Raw genomic sequence first — 25807 nt, 5'->3', positions numbered from 1 at the left:
AGAGGTTTGCTGCGAGAGAAAAAAACTGCAATCCTCTCTGCAGAGCTGACAAGCCAATGAACAATTTAAGTCTCATTTGATCTGTAACTGGAACAGGCTTTACACAGAACAAGAATCTTAATGCCTAGATAAAAGTTGCATTTTTAGTATTAACCATGATAAAAAGACTGGTTATAAATTTGTACTGCCCTCTGAAGCGAGAACTCCTAAATCTAGCAGCTGTGGCAAAGTTAATTCTTACACTGATAAGGAATGAGAAAATGCATTCAGCTAAGCAAAGGAATTTTAAAATGATTTATCAGTGCAAAAACCTCAGTAGCTGGTTGTCACTCGTGTTCTGACATGTAAGCACAGAAATATTTTAGACATGAATGCCAAAAATAATCCCAGAGCAATTCAGCCCTGTACCGAGAGCTGAGCAGATCTTTTGAACTACTGGTCGAATTCTCAGCGCTGGCTATCTGCACAGTGTATTTCAGCCTCTGGGAGGAAAAAGGGCAGTCCTGCAATACAAACCATTTTTGCTTTGCAAAGATAAATAATGACAAAACCCACCTGTTTCTTACAAACATATAAATTATTTTATTTACAAAGCCATGTTACAAAAAAAAAAATAATAATAAAGCAAAAAACAAAAAATACAATCGCTCACTAGAGAATATCTCCAGGCCCGGTGTTGAACCATGGCAGTATCAATCAGATACATGTTTGTTCTGTTTTTCCTTTTTAAAACTGTAAGCCATAGAATTTACTATTTACACCTACTTTAGACATTTATTCTGCTTACAATTATCACAAGCATGGAATGAATTCTATTTGATACTGCTAATACATAAAGGTGCAGGACAAAGAATGAAAATACTTAGTGTTACAAAATATGGATTGTAGAAAAGAAATTGGCTGTACAAGTATGGCATTTTTTTTTTTCTTAGAATGATTGGACATGCTTTCTTCAAAAGTCTTCTGGAAAAGGTTCTAAAATCTGTAGTAGGAAAGCACAATATAGCAGGTGCAAATTCATTTCTGTGCAACAACAGTTATTTAATATATCCCATGACTGACCAGCTATGCAAAACCCACAGAGTTTTGTTAAAGTGCCATGGGTCAACAGCATAACAAAATATAAGGTGTAAATAGAAAAATTTCTTTTTTTCTTCTTTTTTTTTAAAACAATAGTTCACTGAGAATCAGCAATAATAGAATATGCTGTATAAACTATTCTCTACAAAGGTCGATCAGCACTATTTACAATTGTTACATCAATACAAAAGAAGGCATACAAGTTATCCAAGTCGCTTTTTATGGCTGACGGGCCTATGCATTGCGTATGTGTAACAACCAAAGCTTCTGAGCCTCTATTGCTGGAAACAAATCACAAGATTTTCAGGCAAATGGGGAAGAAAAAGAACTACTGAATGAATGCTACACTAATAATGCATTATAGGCTGGTCCAGTTTGTATCCTTTTTTTTCAAATGTTTACTTCCATTTCACTTTTCAGGCTGAAATTTTTGATACATATAATTAAATAATGATTCTTTGATGATGAAGAACACTGTGGGATTTTACTTCGTGCATAACTTTCCTGAAATGCTGTCAGGTGTAAGCCAGTTGAAAAAAAAAATTTAAGCAGCATTCAAAGGACAGGCTCCATATTCCAGCTTTCCAATTAAAAGATGCATGGAAAGAGCTAAAGCTTCCTAAAACTACAAAATTGCTCCTTCAGACACAGATTAGCATTATTTCTCAGAAGCAACCACTGAATCTCACAACCACTGTTTTCCCTCAACAATTAGAAATAGCAGTTCATTGATTACAGAGGATGACTTTATTACTGAGATTTTTAAACTCCTGCAGTTTTATAACTCAAAATAAATTAAAAAAAAAAATCAACATAGTACTGCTCCTAAAACTGAACAAGACAAAAATTGTGCAAAAATAACAAAGATATGTACACATTTTTCAGTCTGAAGAAATGTACAATAAAAACATAATTCAAAGAACATTTTAAAAATATAAACATTGCTTAAACTTTCCTAAGTTTCATACTGTTTCTGAAACTATACTGGTCAGTTAGCTCTGAAGTATAGCAAAACATAAATTATTACAAAATTAACACTATAAAAATTTATTTTAAGAATATTTCTAAACTTTTTTCAAAGGGTCTAGCCTTGTTTATAATTGCTTAAACATTTTTAGTCTTAAAATTTGCCTTAAGCCTTCTTTTTTTAAAAAAGAAAGTAGTAATAATCTCCCTATTTGCAGTCTCTCGCCTTTCCCCAAGATGTAAATAAACCAGCATATAAGTGCACTTTTAACACTGTAGAAATAAAAATTAACTCCTCTGTACTATTGTTCCAGTACCTAGTATTGGCTTCCTGATTATAAAATCTATATTTTATTAAAAAATTATTCAGTAATCCTATAAGAAACACTGTCAGTGCAATTCTATTAACGCAAGCCAATCTGCTCAACTCCTGTCCTTGCAAACCCAAACCGTTTACTGAAGTTACCAAGTGCTATGATCTTAAGGGTCTAGAAATCCACCAAGATACGGGGATTTTACACGTTGAGCTCCTGATAACATTAATTACAGTTTGGTGCAAAAAACCACTATTCATTGACTGAAGTATAGATTCCTTATGAGCCTGATCCTGGAAGAGGCTGAACACTCAGAATTCCCACTGAAATTATTAAATGCTGTAGGTACAGAGCACCAGTCAGGATTAGTCCCTAAAGTTGCAGTGCCCCAGCTGTTCGCAAATTACTAAGAAATGCACTCAATTTTTATCCATAGGACAAGCTTAAATACAGAATTACTGTAATTTTTCTTTAATGAAAAAATTTGGATATCTTTTAAATAAATTCAAATCATGATCTGGATTTTTTTTGGAATGTCCGCTGTGTTCTGGTAAGGAAACAAAGGGAGCATTGCAATGCTAACAGCTTTAAAAGGCATGAAACATAACCAAGCAGAATGCACAGATCAGTGGCAAATACAAGTGAAAAACTAAACAAATCACTATTACAGTTTTCTGTAAATTTAATTTTCTTTAAAACCACAAATTCATAAAAGGTTAAATCCATCTGCAGGACATAGAAAAGAAAAACCCTGTGGAGTAGGGCTGCTGAGAGCTAGAGATTATAGGCTGGTTCCTTTTCCTTGTTATGGAAGAGTCCTTATTCTACCAGTCCGGTTTGATGTCTTCTAAAAGAGAAACCAGAGCCAGGTTCAAAATCACAAAATGTCTTTCAGTATATAATACTTCAATAACATCTGCGCCTGACAGAACTCAAACCAGGAATTTATTTCAAAGTCCCTGAACTAAATTCCCTCCCTGTTTACTGATTACTTTAGACCTTTAAGAAAATGAACTGCTTTGAATAAACAGCTGATTTCCTTTTGGCACTGTCTGATTTTAGTAAGCTTTGGTGAATCTCATGTTCATTAACTTGGTGTATCATTACAAATAAAGAGCAGCAATTAGACGACAACTCTGAAGAATCTTTTCCTCTACACAGCATGTTTTCATGCCCATGGAATCCCCACACAGCATACACGTCGTCACCTTCCCTTAATAAAATGATCTAGTTACTCAGTATTTAAAAACCACCGCATACTGAGGTCTTGAAGTGTTAACACATTCAGGCACCTAAAAGCACTATGAAGACAAAAACACTTGATTAGTTATAAACCTAGAACAAGGATAAAATCTGGAGAAAACAAGCTTTTAAATACATAATTTGTATTAACAGCACAAACAACTTGACTGTAAAACTACCATTCCATTAATGTTTGTTAAAAAACAAGTAGTTTTTGTAGGGAAAAGTAATATTTTTTTAATTAAACAGTTGGAAAAACAAGCACGCTTTTATGTATACAAGCCCCTGTTCAGGTCTCAAACAGATGTAGCAACATTCAAACTAAACAGGAATTGAGAACAATCGTTTGAGTTTAACCTGAGTTTAATGCAATGGGGGAGAGCAGACAGGCCCCCAGCAGTTACCCTCACAGCCCCCAGGCCCCCCAGGAGTACAGTGTACTTCAACAAACGTAGCGAATGGCCAAAAGAAACTACTTGTGTGAAATCAAAACAGCCACAAGGCACCTTTATCTCACAACGCAATAATGAGAACACCCAGTTGTCGGTGGCGGGTGACGGTCCCAGCTCCCACTGGACACCTGGGAAGGTGAGCGGGCAGCCAGCATTCTGAGCAAGGCTGCGCCCAGGCGATGATCACGGGTCATGAGGCCGGGCTTACAGCCCACTGCAACTTCCCAAATGCCTCATTCTCACCCAGTCACTCAACCCGTGTTAAGGACCCCTCTCTCTCCCCCTGCTCTTGAGAAACAACAACCTTCTCCCTTCTGGCTCCCCCTTCGCACCAGCAGACACCCCGACAGCTTGCCTGACCAGGTAACACCGGGGGCAGCCCAGAGTAACTGCTCTACACCCACATTTAGCTTGACCGCTCCAATTCTACTTCAAACTGCATTGTTAGAAGTCTGTTGTTCTGACTTGTATTCATGAAAACTTGCTGGATTTTTCCAACTATAAACCCCAGTGTATAGCAGAGATTGTCTCTGCCTGCAGACCTTGCTCACTTGGGCTCCCTGATTATCACGGTTATAACAGTGCTAACATTAAAAACAAGAGCACTCAGGTTCCCCCAGTAATATTACGGACACAGCATGTGCTTGCAGATCCACTTATTGTTACCTAATTAATAACACCTTTACAAGGAAATATTATAGCACAGTTTCAGACTAAAATTTTTTTAGAGACTATTCAGTTGCTATATGGGAAATGAAAGATGTCCACAAAGCAGCTCAGACTTATTTTGACAGTGACAAGCATTTATTACATAGGTAATCACTATTCATGGTTCCAAACACTAAAATCCCGTGTTAGAGTTTTAAAAAAAGTTTAATAAAACTTAACACATCCTGATTTTCTTTTGTATTTGTATTCTGAGCTCCATACCCAACTACCAAACTGACAGAAACATATTTTTAACATTAAAGAGTTTGTGAGGCTTCAAAGAAGCAAACACTTCTATTCTTCATAAAGTTACGGAAACAGGCAGCTGAAAAGCTCAGCAGTAGCCTCTGTTTACATAAGGCTGCTGCAAAATTAATGTTTTGTACTGTTAGGTTTTCCCCATGGGATCTAGGCAACAGATCCCAACAAGCTCTGCTCCTCCGATAGTGTGTATTTTATACTAACACAGGAGCAGGAGGTTAAAGCAAAAACAGTTTTGCACTTCAGAGCCGTTTTATCCCATGTTTGTTACTGGCAGTTGGATGACAGTGTCTCACCCAGGAAAATGCCAGTCCTTAGAAGTATGAAGAAACTTTATATTTTTTCCCTTCAGAGCAGTTCTTCCATACAAATACTGGTTTGCATTTAGCACCAAGAGAAAAAAAAAAATTACTGTTTGGTGGATTATCTCAAGATGTGAGTGATTCTGAATATTTTTAATGGGAACACAGTTACGGGTTATCATGAATACAACCATTACTATTCTTCTGCTGTGTCTACACAGCAGAAACTAAGCAGCACAGCCATTTGGAATAACTGCTCCTGCATAATTTAGCCAGAATACGTAACAGGATTCTAAAATACTGACTGGCTCTACAGAAAAATCCTCTTGTATTTTTGTTTATTTGTGACTACACCTTGCTGAGGTGGGAAACTTTTTCATATCAAGGAGCTTGATAATTAATTCTTGATAAACTACTCAAGAGTGTCAGATAGTAGGGGCCATATTAAAAAAATAAACTAGTCTATCAGTCCTCCAGACAGATGAGGGCTAGATCACAGGTCACCTGTTCTAACAAAGCTGAGTTATGGAATTTATTAAAATTATTCAACTAGTAGTCTGTGTGATGAACAGGTATGGTGGGAGGGATAAGGATTTCTCACAGTCTAAGAACTCAGATTATGCTTCCAGATTAGATTCTCTGAATAGTCAAGTGCTCTGTCTTCTCTCTCCTCCCTTTGCTACTTTCATTTCCGGCCTATTTTTAAATGCTGTCCCTCCTATGCCACTCTGGGGACTCTGCTGTGCCATCTTGCTCATCAGGGGGAGATGGATGGAAAAACCATATTCTTAGCTGGATCCTGCACAGACAGTTGCTGCTGAGTTTGTATCACCAATGCAACAACCAGTGAGCAGCACATAAGCCAACCTGAGGCGTATTACAGGTGGTGAAAAACAAGCAGAAAACTTGTTGTTCAGAAATCTCAGAGAGGAAAATAACTGGAAAAAAAATTAAGTGCGAGGAGAAATCTAATATTAGTTCACCAAAAGACAGCTTCTATAAAGAATTGTTTTCATAAAGAAATTGTATTTTAAGGTTTTGCAGTATAAAATATTTCAAAACCACTTACAGACTAAAGTACACTTGTTTTTAAAGCAACTTACTTGTCTGTTGTGTACTGGGTTTGATGTACTCGAAGGACTGGATTGTGACAAAGCTACACTGCTATTTTTTCCAATCTGAAAGACATTAATTGAGCAGTATTGAGAGGCATATTTGTCAGTTGAATGCAGATGCTGGTAATGGCCTTCCCTTTCCTGTGTAAAGTGGCACTAATTGCCTTGCATTTGGAACACAGGTATTTTGCTATTGCAAAAGATACACTTCAGATAGAATCATTTCTCAGAGCCTGTATACTTTAAATACACTCTTACAAGGCACGTAAATACTATTACAGGTCAGAAAACAACATCAGAAACAGTTACTGAGGAAATAGAGACTGTAAACCCCTGCCTCCCTAGACTGAAATACTAGTCTCTCTAGTTACTGGAGTCACTCAGTGCAGCTAGTCAGCAACTGAGAGCGCACAGTGCTCAAGGTCACAGACTCCTCTCCAGGGGACCTTCCCCACTCCTGGGGAGTGTAAAGCAAGTGGCCAAGAACCATAGTATGCCTTGATTCATTTAATTTTCTTCCATATAGGGTCTTCATTTGTTATTGCTCAATAAAGCAAATATTAACCAGAAGAATCAAACTCCAGAAGTCTGAATTTGCAATTGTATCATTTTACTGCATCAGAGAAATTCTTTGGGAATGAGCGCAGATTGATAGTACACATAAATACATTTTAGAAGTACTTAGTTAAAATATTGCAATATTCAATCTGCATATTTCAATGTTTGAGAGATTACAGCACTCCACAAGAGCAGTCTATCTTAGGTTGTATACAATGACCCATAAACATAGTGTAGATATTTCTGTTGCAATACAAAAGGGGAGACAGCTGTTGAGTCAAAGGAGTAGTTCTTCAGGGTTTGCAAAGCTGTTAAAAATTAACCATGGACACCTGCCTACAAACGGCAGATGACTGGAGTTTGAATAGTTATTCTCCAGGTCAATGGGCTTCAAGTAACATCAACTTTAATTATTTGATGGAGAGGTAGCAGGGACCTGTCTTCTAAACTGTGAGAAGTGCAGTTGCAAGTTTCATACTGAATAGTTGGGACTGAGGCGTTGGCTGGCAAGGTTTCCACCAACGTCAGTTTTCTCCTTCCCTTCTGTGATATTGTTATTTCAGCCTTTCACATATATAGTGAAAGGTAGCCTTTGTCTCCCTCTCCGTATCTGCCCTTTCTCACACAGTGACTGTTTAAAACAGTGTTCTCTGTTCACATTCTATCCAGAAGAAATGCTTAAAGTTTTTATTTACAGCCAATTCAGAAGGCAGGTCCCGTGCTGCACAAAGATTAAAAGGGTAGGTCTCTGCCTACCCTGTTCCCTTTAGTGTGCTGTTCTGTATGCCACAGCTGCTCTCTAGGTAGTAATGTGCTTTTCTTCAATATAAAATTCTTGACTAAAGATACACAACCCTGTAAAATCTTTCCTCACCATTCAGAACACCATGACACACCTGCAAACCTTTCTTCTCTACATCCACCATTATAACGCTCCTAAAACCCTTCCATAATAAAATACATGTTCATCTTTTAAATGAAAAAATAGCCACTAGGAAATGAACTTGCTGAGGTCCTAGATTCATGAGAGGGATTATTACGGCTCTTTCAGCTTTCATTCATTCAGTGCTCCTGTGACTAACAGATTGACTCGCTACACAAGACAAAGCAAGGAGCAATGCAGCTGGCAGCACTGCGGTCGGCTTCGAGCTGCTCTACCACCCTGTCTTCATTCAAAGCTCGAAGAGCAGCACTCCAGGACAGAAGGGTAATTCCAACAGACTGGGCAGTGACAGCACTCGGTGAAAATAAGAAAAAAAGATTCCCAGTTGTGTTGGGTCTTTAATGATGGGAACACCATTTCAAGGGCAAGACTCAAATACTTCCCCCCCCCCCCCTCTTCTAAAAATAAAGCCTACTTCAAAACCCAACGGCTGACACTTTCAGTTACTATCTATCCAGCCCAGACTTGAATTGAATTAGAAAAAAACCCCCAACAACCTGAGCCTATCACCAGTCACTTGATCTTTTTTCTGTGTTCTTGGTCTCTTAATTTAATTCACTCTATTACATCAGGGAACAGGAGCAAGATTTTAAGTAATACCCATTTTTTGGGTAGAATTTTTACCGTGATTGAATTTATAGAACACAGCAAGTCAAAACAGCACAGCTTAAAAGTGATTTCAAGTACAATATTCTCCAGAGCTTTAATATTCACATGTAGAGTACGTAATATTATTTGACCCATATGCTTAAGTGGGTACAAATTTCATCTATTTCTAGCACAAATAAACAGTGGGAAATGTCTGCTTGATATTGCAATCAATTTGGTATCCTTGTCACATAGACAACTAGCTGCCAGCCAGACATCCAAAATAAAATCAACTCTCACTTTACCACCTATTTTTGATTACTTGTGTAGCTCCAAGCACCGGCAGTGTAAGAGAAAATTGTGACCAACTTTTACATATACACACACACACATATACATATATATGCGTATGTACCTGTGTATAAAAACATGTTCAAAAATCTGTATATCGTTACTCTCATTACATATATTTAACCTTTTATTTAAGGAAAAAAAAACATTAGTGGGAATTAAATATTTTAAAATATTCAGGAAAGACCTCTGATTGATTCTTTGTGGTTTATTACTGTGCAACATGTTGAAATACATCGCAGACTGGAACAGGAACGTCCCACAGGAACAGATTTAATCACTAAGAGAGTCAGAATTAGAACTCGGAACCTCTGTGTATATCTATAGGACTTCGTCAGACTGCACTAGCTACAGACACAGACTATGTACTGTGAGAAGATGATGCAATCAATTTCATACTACTAATGATTGTACCAATTTTTTCTTCCCATTTGAGATCATATACCTCAGGGCAACTTCATCTTTTTGGGCATACACATATTTCAAAAATCACATGTGTGACAGAATGAACAATTTACAGCATCCTCCACTGACTTTGATGACTTAAGAGATTAGTTCTGACTGCAGGACACATTTAAAATGCTTAAAACAGACAGGCAATGCCACTACCCATTTTTAAAAGCCAAAAAAAGTTATCTTAGTTGCACCCCTGCTGGAAGTAGGAAAGAGAAAATATACCTGCTAAACCACTCTTTGAGACCTTCATTCTGTCTGCTATACCAGTTTTAGAATTAATTTATTCCTTTCTTCCATTTCCATTTCTGTCTGCTATTACCTATGGACTGCCTTGCCCAAGAACTTACCCTCTTCACTTCCAAATTCCATTTTACGTGCAATATCCTTAGGAAACGAGAGTTTCACAAACAAACAAAGAATCCTAAGCTACCTTCTCTGGATTTTCTGAGGCATTCTATTTGATATGGTTTTGTCTTCCAGATGCCAGGGCCAAGCTTTGTTTTCTGTACACTGCACAGCACTGGACACGGTAGCAGAACGAAACAGTCGATAACTATAAAGATCGCACTGTCATTTTTTCCACCAGATTTTACTTCACACACTTTTGTCATTATATAGCATTGCTGAAAGAGAAGTCAAAGGTCTAGTGCTAGTGACAATGAAGTAAGAGTGTGTAGCCTTATCAGTTGCACTGACTTCAATACTATGAACACATGCACACTAAAAAAGATAACCAAATGTCCACTAAGGTCATCTGGTTAAGATTGTAATTTCTTAATTTTCCCATTTCAAACAGGAAACAGCATCTGAGGTGAGGCATCTCAGACTCTCCCCAGGGGAAAGGCAGATGTAGGCATTTTACATAAGAGAAATGAGCAGGCTTGCATAACATTACAAAATGAATCAGCAACAAGTTTGGGAAATGAAACAAACAGAAATGCTGACTCTTATCTTCCTGTTTTAATGACACAATTTATTTCAGAGAGATGAGAATTAAGATAAAAGATTAATTTCTGAAAATGATTGATCCATTCTGGACACTCGATTTTACTTTCAGAGATACAAATGGCTACTTTATTAATGGAATAAAAAAATCTCATAAAACTATTTTAAGAAAGTAGATATATCTTTCTTTTTAAAAACTCTCAAAACATCTTTCTATGATTGGTACAAACCAAATACAAATATGTTTCTGTATTAACCTAGAAAGTAAGCTGTGTGATGAAAAAACATCTGAAGCAAACATAGTATTTTCTTTTCAGAATGCACTTGAAATATTTCAAGTCAGTCAGACATGACCTGCAAAATAATAACTGGAAGAGTCCCTTACCTGCCGAGAGATGGAGCTGCTTGTAGGATCTGGCACCGCAGAGATAAGGTTGGCAGTGCTCTTTCTATGAACACTATTCATACCAGGCATTTTAGTGATTTTACAGGCTTTGCTACTAGAACTAGAGTTTTTACGTTTTTTTCCTTCTGATTTGTCAAAAGAAAGGGGTAGAGAAGACACTGCATTATGCGCTCCCAGGGAGTGGTCCCCTGAGTGGTGCACAAGAGAAGATACAGACAGATTAGAAGAGTCAATACTGCTTACTACCATGCTCATATGTTTCACTGAGTCTGTTGAACTACTTGATAATGAAGTCCGTCCTGAGGGCTCCGATTTGGCACTGAGTGGGCTTGTTCCGTTATTTGTATTGTGCACAGACATACTGTTATAGGAAGATGTAGCCTGATAGGAGTTCAAAGTTGAACTGGGGTTCAGGACACAGTTCTTTTTGTGGGACCCTGAAAATGAAGATGAGGAAGATGTCTGCAAAGATAATGAGGACGATGATGACGACGATGACAACGACTGCGGCTTTTTCTTTTTGTTACTTGAAGACTCATCACTCCGAGATGACAGGTCTTTCACTTTTGAGGATTTGCTGGTTTTTGTTTTGGATGGTTTGTGGGATGGGGAAGGGATGACTGCTGGCACTGGTGACACAGCTGACGGCGCCTTAAAAGTTGAGTCCATGATACTTAGGCTTGCAGCCACATGAGGAAAAGCTGTAGTGTGTGACATAATGGAATTTGTATCTGATGTTGTCACAAAGGCTGCATTTGATAACATGGCTGATGTCATTATGTAAGAAGAAGAAGTGATTCTCGAACTGATAGGTGTTGAAGGAATATACACCGTGCTGGGGTTGCTGAAAGGCTGTAAGACTGATGCTGGAAAAGGAGTGGAGACATGTGCTGCTGGAGAAGGCATGGGACTATCTGCCGCAGGAGGAATTTTCCTAAATAGAGAAGAAAAAAAAAAAAAAACAAGAAAAAAAGAAGAAGAGATTTAGATACATTAAAAATTCCATCCGAACAATGCAGAAAGGAAACGATTTCTGGGAAGGACTGAGTTATTAAAAAAGGCAAAACCAGTTCATTCTAATTTTGACTCCTATTCCACCAATCACATATATTTTAACACTCACAGCTCAAAATCAGCTCTGCATTCTACAACAGCTTAAAAATGCTTTTACTTGTGATTTTTATTTTCCTCTTTTTAAGCTTGCAATTCCAGTATGAAGTTCTCTGGGATTCAATACAAACAGCAAAACCCAAACCACATGTGTTTTAATATTGTAAAGATTTGGGAAAGCTGGACTATGAAGTATATTTTCCTAAAAATTTATTTTGAAATGAGGCACATTAAATCTGTGAAGGCAGCAGAGATCTAACAGAAGATTATTAGGTAAAGAACTATGCAGCGTAATTTTCCCTATAAAATTCTGTCATGGCACATGAGCCCTAAATTGTGTAACTCGGTTAAATCAGAACTGAGCTCCACTTCAGCACAAGTGCCCCATGTAGCAATTAAGTTCACAGTGTCACAATTTAATTACTGTATTACAAATATAATTTCCTTTTTTCCTCTCCTATTTTAGCAAACAGTTAAAAAATGCCAATAAAAATGCCTGATGGTGGTATCTATAAACATTCTAGTCCCTATGTTTCATTCACTGCATATGTTCTGCTTCAAAGTTCAAGTTGTGGAACAGATTCAGTATCAACTTAAACTCACAGGTTAGATCTGATGAGGGTAGTACTTGAGCCAGTCTGGGGGGTTGTGAAGCATTTAATCACTGACCTTAAAGAGGAAAGGAGGAAAGCTCATTCCTTTCCAAATTCCCCACAGCTCATTTGAGAGCTGGTTAGATGGGGTTAACTAGCTACGTTATTGATTAATTTCATTGACATTGAAAAACTGACAACACATTAAATAATGCTTGATAAGCTTTATAACTAGTTGAATATTATTCTGAGAATAAAATCTAATAATATTACCTATGAAATTAGTATAATGTATTCAAATTCCTTTCTGTTCAGCCATTATCTTCTATTATTTTATGTAGTCCAGTGTTAAGAAAGAACCAGTCTTCCATAATGTCTCTTGGAAAATTATGTGAGTTTTTCTCATTATTTAGACTAAAATTTAATTCACAGTTTAATCCTATTTCGCTTTGTTAAGAAGCTGTACCTCACCATAACTCTGCCCTTGTTATCCTCACTACTGACACCTTTTTCAGTTTTTAAAGGCTTATTCTTGCCCTCAAAGAATCATGATAAAAGAGCAGCACTGGGTGTGTTGTTTTATCATAAATCAAATCCTAATTACAAGTGTTCTCTCCTGGTATTCTTCCTATGGAGACTGTCAGACAGGAGACTGTTTATAGCACCATTACATAAGGGATTACATACAGTCTATGTCACCAAAAATGAGGAAGTCCTACTGCCTGTGACTTGCTACGCAAACAAAGCTGCTTATCAGATATGCTCCTCAGATTAATTTAAAGAAGGGCAAATAATTCTTACCCACCTTTGTAAAGTATTTTGAGAACTAGGGATAAAAAGTACTTTGTAAATATTATTATTGTTCTCAAAATATGGCCTTGCATCCTTTTTGTCTCAGCTGGATGAGGCATGGCTACGGAGCTGCGCTAGCTCCTGTTATAAAATAACAGCTTTAGGCATACCCCTGCTCAGGGAAGACAGGAAGAGATCAGTCCAGAGCAGTGCTGAGGACAACAGAAGAATACAATAGGGGTTAAGCACTGTGAGCTTCCTGTGTTACACAGACAAGTAAGTACGGATGGAATTCATTAAAATATTAGAGATTACATAAACAGCTAGAATTTTGGAAAACATTTACAATTGGATTTAGTGGGAGAAGGATGAGGCCTGTTTATTTCTTGTATCATATAACTGCCATAGAGGTTATTTTTGGTTTTTGTGATAGTAGTGGTACTAGTGACATAATTTCTCAGATGCCCGAGTATCTTTTCTCCTGACAAACAAAGCCAATAGATAACAAGTTTTAATCTTCCTATTTGAGGAAACAAAATCAGTTTTATTTGTGGACGGTGACAGACACTGGTTAACAGCCAAATTTACCAAGTAGAAGAGAGGAATCCCTTGCAGATCAAGCATGATCCATCTCTAAACAGACATGAAACTGGCCCTTTTATGGCAAACCCAACCACTTCCAAACTATGTCTCCCAGCACAGTAGCACTGTTATCATCAAGTTACCAGGTTAGTCAGACAAGCCAAGCTTTAGTGTTTCAAAAATATATTTAAATAAAAATCAAACCTTGTTTATCTAATGGCTGGCATCCAATGAATATAACACAGTCCTGATAATAAACAGTGATATGAAACACTGCACTTTAGTGTCATTACATTGGAAGAATGCATATGCTGTAGCAGAATACCCCCCCCAAAATCAATCTCATCTGCAGATGCCACGAGCTTTTCAAATACCTAATTTTTTATAAAGAAATAGCACCTTTTTTTAGAAGTGCAGTCTATTTGAATGTATCTGTGTAGCCAAAGCCTATAGTGCTTGCAACCTGTGTATGTGATACAGAGGTTCTTCGATAGTCACTAATAATCAGAATTTTAAGACCCCAAAGCCAGTAAGGGCATTATGGACTAAAAAATATCATATTTCATCTTATGCACAGGCAAATGTGTACTCAGCTCCTAATCTTACAACATGAGTCTTACAGAGCAAAGTCTGAATGGGTGATATAGGTGCATGATACAGGTATAAAAACCTATGCAAAATCTAACCTGTGTGTTATAAAATGATATGATATCAAAACATATCTCCAAACCCAGAAAACACTGAGCTTTAATGCTTTTAGGTAATGTTAACAGAACTATTGAATTATTTCTCCCCAGATTCAGAGGGACTAAAAAGAAGTCCTAAATCTGGCAGAAATTTATGCCAGGAGACTGTTTTTGTTGTGCTGCATATTCCTTAACAGAGAAGAAAAAATTTGTACTCATATTACTGCTATGCCTTAATACAGAGGTAATTTTACGAATGCTTCCTATGGAGTGTTTAATTTAGAAGTTTTACAGAATTAAAAATGTTAAACCACCCACCAAGTGTAAAAATCCCACTTACTTCCACATCTGTGAGTTCAAGTGTTTTTCTACCATGGAGTTTAGTGCGAATCGAAAATGGTCCCATCTTCTATCAAAGACATAGTACCCTCTTCCCATTAAGCGACTGCCATATGAACAAAACTGAAAGAAAAGATATTTCAACATTATTTATAAAAAATATTTCTACATTATAAAACGATCATCATTTACAGGTCAAGAAACACCTTTGTAATTTGTATCATGCATATAAAACACCTTTAAAAAGGTGTTTTTCACTATCTACAGCATAAATACTTTTTGCATGATATATGAAATACGTACATAATGTTTCATCTTAGTGTAAAGTATAATTTATATTTCACTAACAAGTCAGTTTACTATCAGGTAAACTGGTTCACTGTCACCTATGTGTGACAGGGGAAGAATATAAATGCTAAGGTACTGTTAAGGAAACAGGTTCTGGCTAATAATACTCTTACTGCCTCAGAAAGACAAGTTACACCATTCTGTGCACATTAAATCTTGTAACTGTGTAACAGGTATAAAAATGTAACTAAATGTGAAAAAGGCGCAATGGGAGCATCTTTAGTATCTATTTAATAAACAAACCAGTGACATCTCAGAAAAAAAAAAATCATCCATGGCACCTGCGCTACAACAGAACACTGGATACACTCTTCATAGTGTATGAAAGTCATCTAGAGGAGTAGTAAATATTTAGAGAATTCTGCAGAGCTCAGGAGTATTTGCACTGCTTCCTCTGAAGAACTTCCTGAAAAGTCCTACTACACTGAAATGGCATGATCAGGTATCTACTCTTTCTTCAGTTCAGTCTTACTGATCTCACATTACATAGAGAACTGCTGCAACACCTATTTGTGGGAAAGAAACCTGTTATAAACCATCTTCAGAAGACAAGACGGTCCCTGCATGATGGAGAGCTAATTCACACAAATTCTGACTGAGAGCAGAAGCTACTGATGCAGTAGAAAAATACCCATTTAAAGTACTTTTCAGCTTAACAGACAATGAGTGGCAACCGTAACTGTTTATCTTAAGTCTGTTTCAGGACAAGGTTAACCCGGTTAATGAAAACCACCACGTAAGCTGATAAACTGGCCTCACCTCCCAGTGACACAGATCAGTTACTGCTAAGAGGGAATTAAAAAAGCTACCACCTTTTCCCCATCAATTACAACCACCTAGCTGGGAGAGGGACATTGTAAAGAAAGTCCACTTCAGTATGAAATTTAGCAAGTTAGCATGAACTGGGCTGAAGGCAATTTACACCATCTTTTTTGACTTCATGTTGATGTGGACTAAGAACAGTTGCTCTATCAGGAACTGCTTCAACTGAGAGATGCTAAGATTTCAAAGACCAGATTACGCAGTGGGATTTGCCTTGAAACAGAACTAGGATCCTAAAACAAGATGGCTATGGACAGCCATGCCTCGACAGTGCCTGTACAAGAACCAGCTCCACTTAGATTATTTTTTAAATTGTGTGGATACACATGCAGTGAGCTTTCAGCTTTTAATTCATAAAGCAGTCCGCAAAACAAAGTGGAACACAAGAGTACCAAAGAAGCAGGACATTCCTGCATATCAGAATATTATATGGACTATAATAATTCTTATTTTCTGTGTAAGAATCAAAACCAGAATTTCACCTGACGGTTATTTTATGTTTGGCTTATACTTTTTCCTGGTGTCTGACAGTAACAAGTTCTCCTTTGCTCTAGGGAATATAGACAATGCTACAGTTATCACAGTGTTTGTTTTATTCTGCATATCATATGGAAAACACAAAAGCGAAGTCTTCATTAATTTTATTCCTTGGCTCAGTTTTGATGAGAACCAACTGCTTAGAAGTTTGAGAGTTCTCCCACTGCTTCTTGCTTTGTACAGTGTAAACAAATTCACATTGCAGAGATAATGCCACAATGCAACTCTTACTACTTACAATGAACTTTCTAACACGGGAGAAAGACAAAAACAGCTGCCAGAGAAGTACATACTTAAGCCACCACCAGAGCAGATGGGCTATGCTGCGCTCTAGACTTTCCGTTTTTAGATGAATGAGGCAATAGCTTCTAAGTCCACATACACTCACATAAATGATATTTAATTACTGCTTCAACTAGACTACAAAAATCAACAAAGCACTGTAATAGCCCTTTGCTGCTGTGTGATTTTCAGAGCTATAACCAACTGCAAGATCCTGTATCATAAGAACTATGACAAAGACATTATCTGTTCATGTCACATTTAAAACAATGCAACTTTCCTCAATTTAGCAGAATTACATTGAGTTGCAGTCTACTGAGATGAAAATCTAAAACTAGAACTTCTGATTTTCTGCTGCTCATCTTGTCCTGCAGCCTATGGACTGACCAGTCTTCTCCTCCTACATCATCCCATCCATACCACTTTCTGTTAAACATTCACTTTAGAATACAGTTTTCAGAATGTAAGGTCCTCATTCCTTACATTTTGACTAACTTCTTTTTTCTCCCCTCTAATTACATGAGAATAATGGCAAGGCATGCGAGAGACAGACACATACCCCAAGAGGTCTGGGATGGTGTCCAGAAAAATGACAGTCTAATTTCTCAGATTCTTCAGCTCCATCCGCTTCTCCTTCATCACTGGACAATCTGCTCGTTAAATCTCCTCCCATGGAAGGCAGTGGCAGTTCTGGTACGTACCCACTGTGGTTTGAAGAACTGTTGCTGTTTATGCTATTTGCAGATGATGGTCTAGAAGGAGAATATACATTTAAATCATCAGTGTTCAAAGTCTCTGCAAACCTACCTGATGGAGTCAAGCATCAAAGTAAACTATACCAGAAATGATCAGATAAAGAAGGACAGTAAAAGATACAGAATAGCTGACATTTGGTCTTGTCAGAGACGTATCATGGGTTTATCAAGTTAATGTTAGCAGAAACATCTTTGTATTGCCTGAAATTTAAGATTTGCCAAGACGTTGAGTTTCAGATCTTAAGAGATAAAGAATACTAAAAATGCAAACAAAAATCAGATGTGCAAAATCTTACACTGCACCATTACTCTGCTACTTGATTAATCCCAAGGGTCCAGTCATGAAATTCTATTTCATACCAAAATCCTAGTGAAATAACCAGAGTGTTTACCTGACACCCTCTACAGCTATTAGGTACCTACAGTAACTAGGAGGACCTCTTGCAGTACATAGGTTTTCTTTACCTTTGTCTAAAATCCATTAAAAAATGGGAATGCCTTTGCACTACAGGGTGCAATGGTGCCATGCCTTTCAAAGGCCGCTTGGAAACAGATTAGAAATCAGGGTGGAAAAGGATTCTCAATTACAATCTGTACAACCAAGAATGTATGTGGACCTCTGAGGCTGGAGGAGATGTCTGCGTTGAGCAAAATCTAAAGACCTTCAATCTCATAAATTCATGCTGTCAGGACACAGCAGTCATTAAGACTGTGGACAGGTGCCCTCTTCTGAACTGAGCAGGGATTGCTCACCAATGTCCATCAGCCAGAAATAATTGCTGCAGTTGCTGATGCGAGGGACAGATTGTGTGAATGCTCCTTAGCCTCCAGGAAGAGTCAGCCAGGTCACCATCAGTGAAACCATCAAGCTTTGCCTCAGCAGAGCAGGGAGCACTCACATAACCTCTTCCAGCAGCAGTGCTGCAGGCTTGCTGGCTCCCAGCAGAGAGAAAGCAAGGCTTTCCTCTGGCACGGCTGCTTGAAAAACAGACAGGACGGCAGAACAGAGGCACTGCAGCAGAAACAGAAATGTAGATTGTACAAACACAATGTATGACCGCTAAAATCCTCCTCCTCATGTACCACTATGTTCGCTATTTCTTCAGCTGGCTCTCACTGAATCGCATTCCAGTTTTCCTTCTTTGACTATAACACCTACTAAAAACAATGTCTGCCCATCCCTCTGTGCTCCTCTCTATGTAAGAACTGTGTAAGGTCACTCCTTTTACAAGAATTATGCAGAGTTCTCACCAATTTATCTATGGGTATTCTTTCGTTGTCTTTTCACTCAAACCCTGTAAGGCCCAGCTCTGCCTTGTATGAATAAAATTTCAGTATGGCTTGATGAACACACAGAAAACATTTGAAATGGCTGTCTCTTGTAAGACTTGGGACGGCAAATATCTCTTTGAAATACCTTACTATCTTACTACAAAAGCCCCCAAATGGGCACCCAATCCTGACCAAGGCTTCTGCAAAGAAAAGAAATATGAAACAAAGTAAGTATGAACAAACCCAATTAGTTTAGCTTTATCTACTCCAGCCAAAACTAGTACCCCCAAACAAACAAAACATATGGGAAATTTACTAGAGGATAATTAGAATGCAGTAGATCCAACACTTCATACTAGTTTTTTTCAAAGGGATGTCTTTAGAAGTCTGCATTGTCTTTCTGAAGACTGTTTTAGTCCTTTCTAAGAAAAATCTTCAAAATGAGGGAAGACATGCTATGGACAGTTTCAAATCAATAGTTTTAAGAACTTGCTGCTTAGATTCTCATTTACACTAAAATGCACCTTCTTTTACAAGATATTTCATTGATGTAATCGGTGAAGTATTTGCAGAGAAGAATTCTACATGAAGGTGCAGAATTTCACCGCTGACACCTACCCCTGATTCATGTAAAGCGACTTTTATTGCCAAATGTGCCACAAAGACCTGAATGTAAGCTTTCCTAATTATTACTGACCATTTTAGTCAAAAAATGCAGTTACTGAGATTCCGAGCCAAGGGTGGACACCACTTCATGCCTCATTTCCAATCAGACCACAGGCTACCATGGACAGACTTAGGTTAATGTAAGCATAGTCTATTTTCTACTGCTAGCAGAAACTCTTGTATTAATATGTTTTATCATGCAATATATTAAAGAAGTACCAAATGCTTATAAAATAAGCTGTATGAAAGACTAAGTCATTTCTTACAGGACCTTCAGAATGCAACATTCCATGCTGGAGAACTGCTTACCTTGGAAGTACAGAATTTGGTGGTCGAGATTTTGCAGGAGATGTTACTTTAGATTCTTGACCAGAGTTCACTGAAGATCCTGACAGAGAGTCTTGTGCTGGTGTGGGCTGGCTCTGATAGCTTTCCCTTGCAGATGGTGGATGCTCTTTGTCTTTTGCAACTTCTTTTTCCCTGGATCGAGCTTTGTGTTCAGCTAGAAGGATGTCAAACTGTTTTTTACGGCCTGGAACTGCTCGTCGATGATTAAGTGAATGAGTCTAAAAATAGGGTGGTTAAAAAGCATTTGTGTGTGCATGACATTGTTTATGAGTCCTCTATACTTCCGATACACCACAACTCTAAAAGATAAAATCTACTTCAAACAACTTTAGCCACAGTTATGGAAATAAAGCTGTTATTCCACATTATCTTTGATAATTTATGAAGTAATTCTTAAGGAATGCCAACATCAAGGCTAAAATTACTTTTTGCAACAATGTTCATATAATAGAGTCTATTGACTTACCTTTTCCAAGACAGAAAATATAATTCCAATAATTTTAAAATATTAAGAAGTAACATCATTGTAGCTCTTAACTTACAATGAAAAATTGATTTCATTGGATTGAAAAATGTGAATACATTGTAAAGCAAATTTAACTGATCATCTCTACTGACAGGCAGCACATACACATACAAATGTTCATTATAAATGTCTTACATTGCTGCTACTTTTTGACATGAGACATTACTATCATAAGGGCAGCCTCCAAGTAATTTATTATACAAAAATCATGTTAATTTTTTAGTAAAAATTGACTATACTTCAACATTGTTGCATATGTGAACCAAAAAAAGGAGCATTTAAAATAACAGTTGTGCTTCTACATGAAACGTTAATGCTTTTTGCATAACAAAATGACAAGAAAAAAAAATCTTTTTAGAAATATTAGTGGAATAATGCAGATGCTCTGATTCAAAGAAACAGAATTACTCAAAAGAATTACCTGAAGACAGCGTCTGAATACCATACCCATTGTCTGTAAGACAGGAGCAGGTATGACCTCTCAAACTACTGTGGTAGGATTTAAACTATAACAAAGCATCTGATATTTTATCTTCTAAGAAAAATACCTTGCAGGTGAGCGATCTTGTGCAAGGTTTCTTTGTTTCAGGATCCAGTACTCCACAGTGTTTATTTGGGTCAAATTCTCTTTCTGTTTGATGGGGGGGTAGGTAGAAAAAGGAGAAAAAATAGATTATTACAGAAATTTTAACGAGAGTAGCTATAATTTTTGCCCGATAGAGCTTAATTCAACCAGGCTCAACCTGAATGACTGATCCCATCCCCAGCATCCTCTAATAGTGCCACATGCATCACTCATGCAGTTGTGCATTTTTTTGTCCTTGTGTGTTTCAAACTATTTAGGGCAGGATTTCAGTCACAGACTTCATCAAAGTAAGTCTGCTTACAGTGCTGTACTCAGAGTGGCCCAAACATAGGACGAGGCCAAATACCCACGAGTTCAATTCCCTCTCTAACACTGGCTGCCTCCGAGGCCGTGAAATACAGCATTTGCAAACCTAGCTTCTGACTTTGGCTAAGACACATATAGACTAAATATCACAAGAGCTTTGAACCACATTTCTTTGACATACTCAGAAAATCTAAAAAAACAACCCACGGTGTCTCAGAAGTTAATACAAGTTTCATAGGGGCATTTTGAGAGCAAAATTTGTTAAATCTGTGTAAAAAAATGTGCATTATTTCCCTAAGTGAAGAGAGGCATGGAGTTTAAAGTTTGCAGAGATTATGAAAAAAAGGCATTTACATGAGTTCTACTCATGATTAACATTAAAAGTGCATTAATATTTAATAAGCTGTATTTGCATATTTTATTTTCATTAATATTTTAGTATTTATATACCACAGAAAGCATCACCTCCTTTAGGTTATGATAATTTTAGGGCTTACATTATAGAGCTATAACAAAACTATGGACATAAACTTTTAAGTTTATGCCACCAAAAACCTACCATTATCTTTATATACCTTGACATTATATGTTTTAATGTGCAGACTGGTTTGCTTTCGTTTGATAGAGGAATATAAACTATTTGCCAAGGCCTATCTTCACTATACAGTAGTGTTACATTCAGATATAATAACCACCCTGTACTCAACTACAACATTTAATCTGGTGATCTAAAAATTCTTTATAAACAAACAAATCGGAGCGAAGACGAAGGCAGCAATTCACAGCTATGTTATGACAGCATCCCAGTGAGTAGAACAGCTGGAAGAAACCTGAGACCAAGTAGCCTATTCAGACAACAACTGTTGTCCAGATATCACAATTACTAGCAGTTTTATGTATTCTGCTATATGGGCTTAAAAGTGATAAACCAAACATTAAACGGTTATGTTATCAACCTGTTAGCAGAGACATACCAAAAAGTGAGCTTTGGAAAAACAGTTGGCACTGCTTTTCTGGTGAAATCTATAAAGGGACTGAATCTGTCACAAGCAGTTGTGATTTCTGTGGCCATTACAGCACAAAAAAGAAAACCAACCCAAAGTTGCTGTGTATGGCTAAATATAATAAACATTTTTCCATACTTAATGGATGATAATGCATGTTCATGAACTAAAGCAGTTAATTGCTCCTGGTTTTTGAGTATATTATGTTCCTATCACAGTTTCCTGAATCACCTGCCTAAAAACCTTCAACACAAATTAAAAACCAAACTAAATAGACTATATGGACTTAGAAATATGCCTTCAAATGCAAAATCCTGAGGGTAATCACAAGGCTGTGGAATGTGTTCTGAAAGTCACCAAGAAGAGGATGGTTTTGGACCAACAGGAAAGTATACTTCAAAAATCATAAGTGCTGCCTTTGGGAGTATCCAGATCGCTGGATGTCTTAATAAGAGTGTCCCAACCAAGCAGGACCAATTACAGCAAAGGTAGTTACTAGGAAAACATACAGAGGTAAAATCAACACAGGGAATTATAGTCAGAGAAAGTGGAAACCTCCAGCATCTACTGAACAGCAAAATAGCATGCTTTCCCTGAGAAACAGAAAATACTAAACAAACAGAAAACCACTTCTCCTGGCTGAAGCGTGTGTGGCTGTTCCAGAGAAAATCATGGACATCTAACTGCCAGCTACAGATGTGCCTGGTTTGGGCAACACATTAAATTAAGATTATCACCGTCTTACCAATAACGAAAAGCAGCTTCTCACTACCTCTGTATTGGGAAACAATGAGAAGCCCTAGACTCTTGTGCAATGAGAAGTCCTAGACTCTTGTGCACAAGCACAACTTCAGAAAGCTGTTTCTCTGGAACAGATTCCAATTCTTCGTGTTCAGTGGATGAAGTTAAGAGGATTCATTATAACCTCACTGAAAGAAGAGGAAAGGCCAAAACTGAATAGTCTAAAACTCCTGTTTGCAACAGAACAGATATTCTTGGTGTAAATTGGGCATCTGCATTCTTTAACTTCATCCCAAAGAGAACAAGAACTAAGGAAGATTTGGGAAAAAAAATTTTTTTGCTATTAGGGAACACTGATACATTTATGCTGGGCAGCTACAGACTGTCTTTTGTGGTTCCACAAGCTGTTTCCTCTCTCTCACCAATGACAGTGCTCCTGAAAAGAGGGCAGGTTCATTCATCACCCAAACAACCACCAGCTCTCAGCAAAGAAAAAACCTCTAGCCACAGTCAGGGAAATGGTGTGAGAGAGTGTGGAAGTTGCTAAAAATGAAAGAAAACAGATGTAAACTGGCCAGACCTATTAAGAAGCTTCAAAAATTAACAGCTGAACAGTTTCATAGCAGCGAACTGTGGGACACCTAAATCCCCTAGCCACTGTCTCATTCTTTTCATGGGAAATGAATGAAATTTATGTCATAGCTAAAATAATCACCTCATTGACCTTCCAAGATATTTTTCTCAATCTTTGCACAGTTCTGTATAATAATGGAAAGGAATCCATCACAGTGACACAGAATCTACAGGCAATTCATCTACAGTGCTGTCAGCACTTCTATTTGCATCATCACTAAACTACTGCATTGCTGCATCAATACACGAGGCAGAAGCAGCAAGACTGATCAGATTCTAAATCTGATAATGACAGAGAAGCTTTAAAAAAGAATCAATTCTGTGGATTTGTTAACCATATAAAAGTAAACTAATGGCTATCAGAGTGCTCAAACAGTCCTGTGCAGAAATTTCCACCAGTGAAACATTCCCTAGACTAGAAGACACTGTAAGTGACAGGTTCAAGACAGAAGAGTGATAGAGTCAGCTGCACAGAAAAAGCAAGCAAATTGAAGGAAAACTCTACAGAAATGATTCTCCTTTATGAACACATTTCAGGAAGCACCTGTACAAAGAAAGTACAAGTATTACCTACATCCCCACAGTGGTACGTGGTGACATGAGGAAAACAAGTATCTCAAATAATATCAGTTTCAACTGCCCAAGTAGGAATTCAGAATTGATTAGCTAAATTAAGCATCTAAACCATTAAAGGAAATAATAGGTTAAAAGAAACCAATGTTTTAAATGAACTGCAAAATATATGTAGTTTTTATTAGGATAACAAATTGGATCTTTGCAAGTGAAATAAGGTTTAAAAGCCTAATCAGCTACTTTCTCATAATACTTTTTTGTTTTGTGGTTCTGTTTTTTTATATGCCACTTTGAACTAGTTAAGAAAGCAATCAGTGTACCGAGCCCTTTAAGGCGATGGCGTTGTTCCATACCCCACACAGCCCTAGCAAACACCTCACACTGGTCTGGAATCAAGCCAAGGTGGCAGTACCATTTGGCTAACTGCCAAATTTGAGAAAATGAAAAAAATAAACCTGATATTCAGTCAAAAAATAGGGCACACTCATTAACTGGAAATGAAAGCATTTATCTTGTACAACTTCTACTTGGTTCATAACTAGTGCACATTTAGAAATCATGTGAACTAACTTTCTGCCAAACTGACGACCTAACGCGCATCATGCTGCCATTAGCAAAATTAGCCTTTCAGTACACACAAGAAGTTCCTGCCCAAATCACAAAGTACTGCCAGCTGATGAATAGATCCTGCACAGCTTCTGAAGCCATAAACTTGAGTCAGTTACTTTTGCTTAAAAAAAAAAAAAAAAAAAAAAATTCCTCAAAACACTTGGTATCCTTTCATTCAGAACAAAAATGTGTTTTCAGCTTTAGGGGGCAAATTCTCTACTCACTGCCCAATGGCTGACATGGGTCACTGCTAGGGAACTCCACAGAAAAGAATTCTTCCTCCCAATGGATGGCAACCTTTCTAACAGAGCCTCTGCCCTCCCATGATGGGGCGTTCTGTGCTTCGGTGGCAGGTTTGCACAGAGACCTACATCCTCAATACAGCTCTGCCTAAGGCCATCCAGGGCATTTCCACATTAAATGTCAATCCCACAACCCCACCGTCCTGTGTTCCTGAGAAAGATCAAGACACTACAAATTTCTTCACACGCTACACACACACTTGTGTGAATCGCAAGGGCAGAGGGATGGAGGGAAATTATGACTTTTAAGACTTCCCCAGCATTTCCCATATCATCTTAGAATTTTCTATTATTTAAAACCAAGAAAGAAGATTCTTTAAAAAGTCATGACTTGGTTATCCACCAAGTTGACACCTTAAACCTCAACTGGTTTATGGCTATACCAAAGTCACCCAACCAAGACATTTTCTTTTGCTGTAAACAGACCGAAATTATGTAATAGCATGAGGAAGCCTTCTGCCTTTCTGTTTTAATGAATTTACTTCCTTAAAAATTAATATTTGGCCCGTTGACCAGTTGAGAAACGCATTAAACAGTCTAACTTCAAGCTAAACAGAATGTGTACTTTGAAAATATTTTACATGTGCTAAGAGCATGAAAGCTTTCTTTTTCTTATACGCAAACTGGCATCTTACAGTGAAAAAAAAAATAAAAAAAATCAAACCAAAACCAGGCTACAGCATTTTATGAGTACTTTATTTCTGAGTT

At 37.5% G+C, this 25807-nt stretch overlaps 1 protein-coding gene across 4 annotated transcripts in view; it reads right to left on the bottom strand.

Moving 5' to 3' along the window:
- Positions 1-532: 532 nt before the first annotated feature.
- Positions 533-25807, bottom strand: part of ATXN7L1 (ataxin 7 like 1) — a 121296-nt gene continuing 96021 nt past the window's right edge. For 2 of the 4 annotated variants that reach the window (XM_074903336.1, XM_074903339.1), the window contains 7 exons: positions 20894-20976; positions 19781-20037; positions 17338-17530; positions 14791-14912; positions 10667-11621; positions 6429-6503; positions 535-3207 (listed from right to left, as the gene is read on the bottom strand). In XM_074903336.1, the coding sequence (XP_074759437.1) occupies positions 3166-3207; positions 6429-6503; positions 10667-11621; positions 14791-14912; positions 17338-17530; positions 19781-20037; positions 20894-20976 (1727 nt within the window). In that variant the 3' untranslated portion in view covers positions 535-3165. Of the gene's footprint in view, positions 3662-6428; positions 6504-10666; positions 11622-14790; positions 14913-17337; positions 17531-19780; positions 20038-20893; positions 20977-25807 lie in introns of all 4 variants that reach the window. The other 2 variants (XM_074903337.1, XM_074903340.1) reach the window with 2 other exon arrangements.

The sequence above is a fragment of the Athene noctua genome, chromosome 3 (genome assembly GCF_965140245.1).
Source record: "Athene noctua chromosome 3, bAthNoc1.hap1.1, whole genome shotgun sequence".
Lineage (NCBI taxonomy): Eukaryota > Metazoa > Chordata > Aves > Strigiformes > Strigidae > Athene > Athene noctua.
This window is presented reverse-complemented; position numbering and strand designations above follow the sequence as displayed.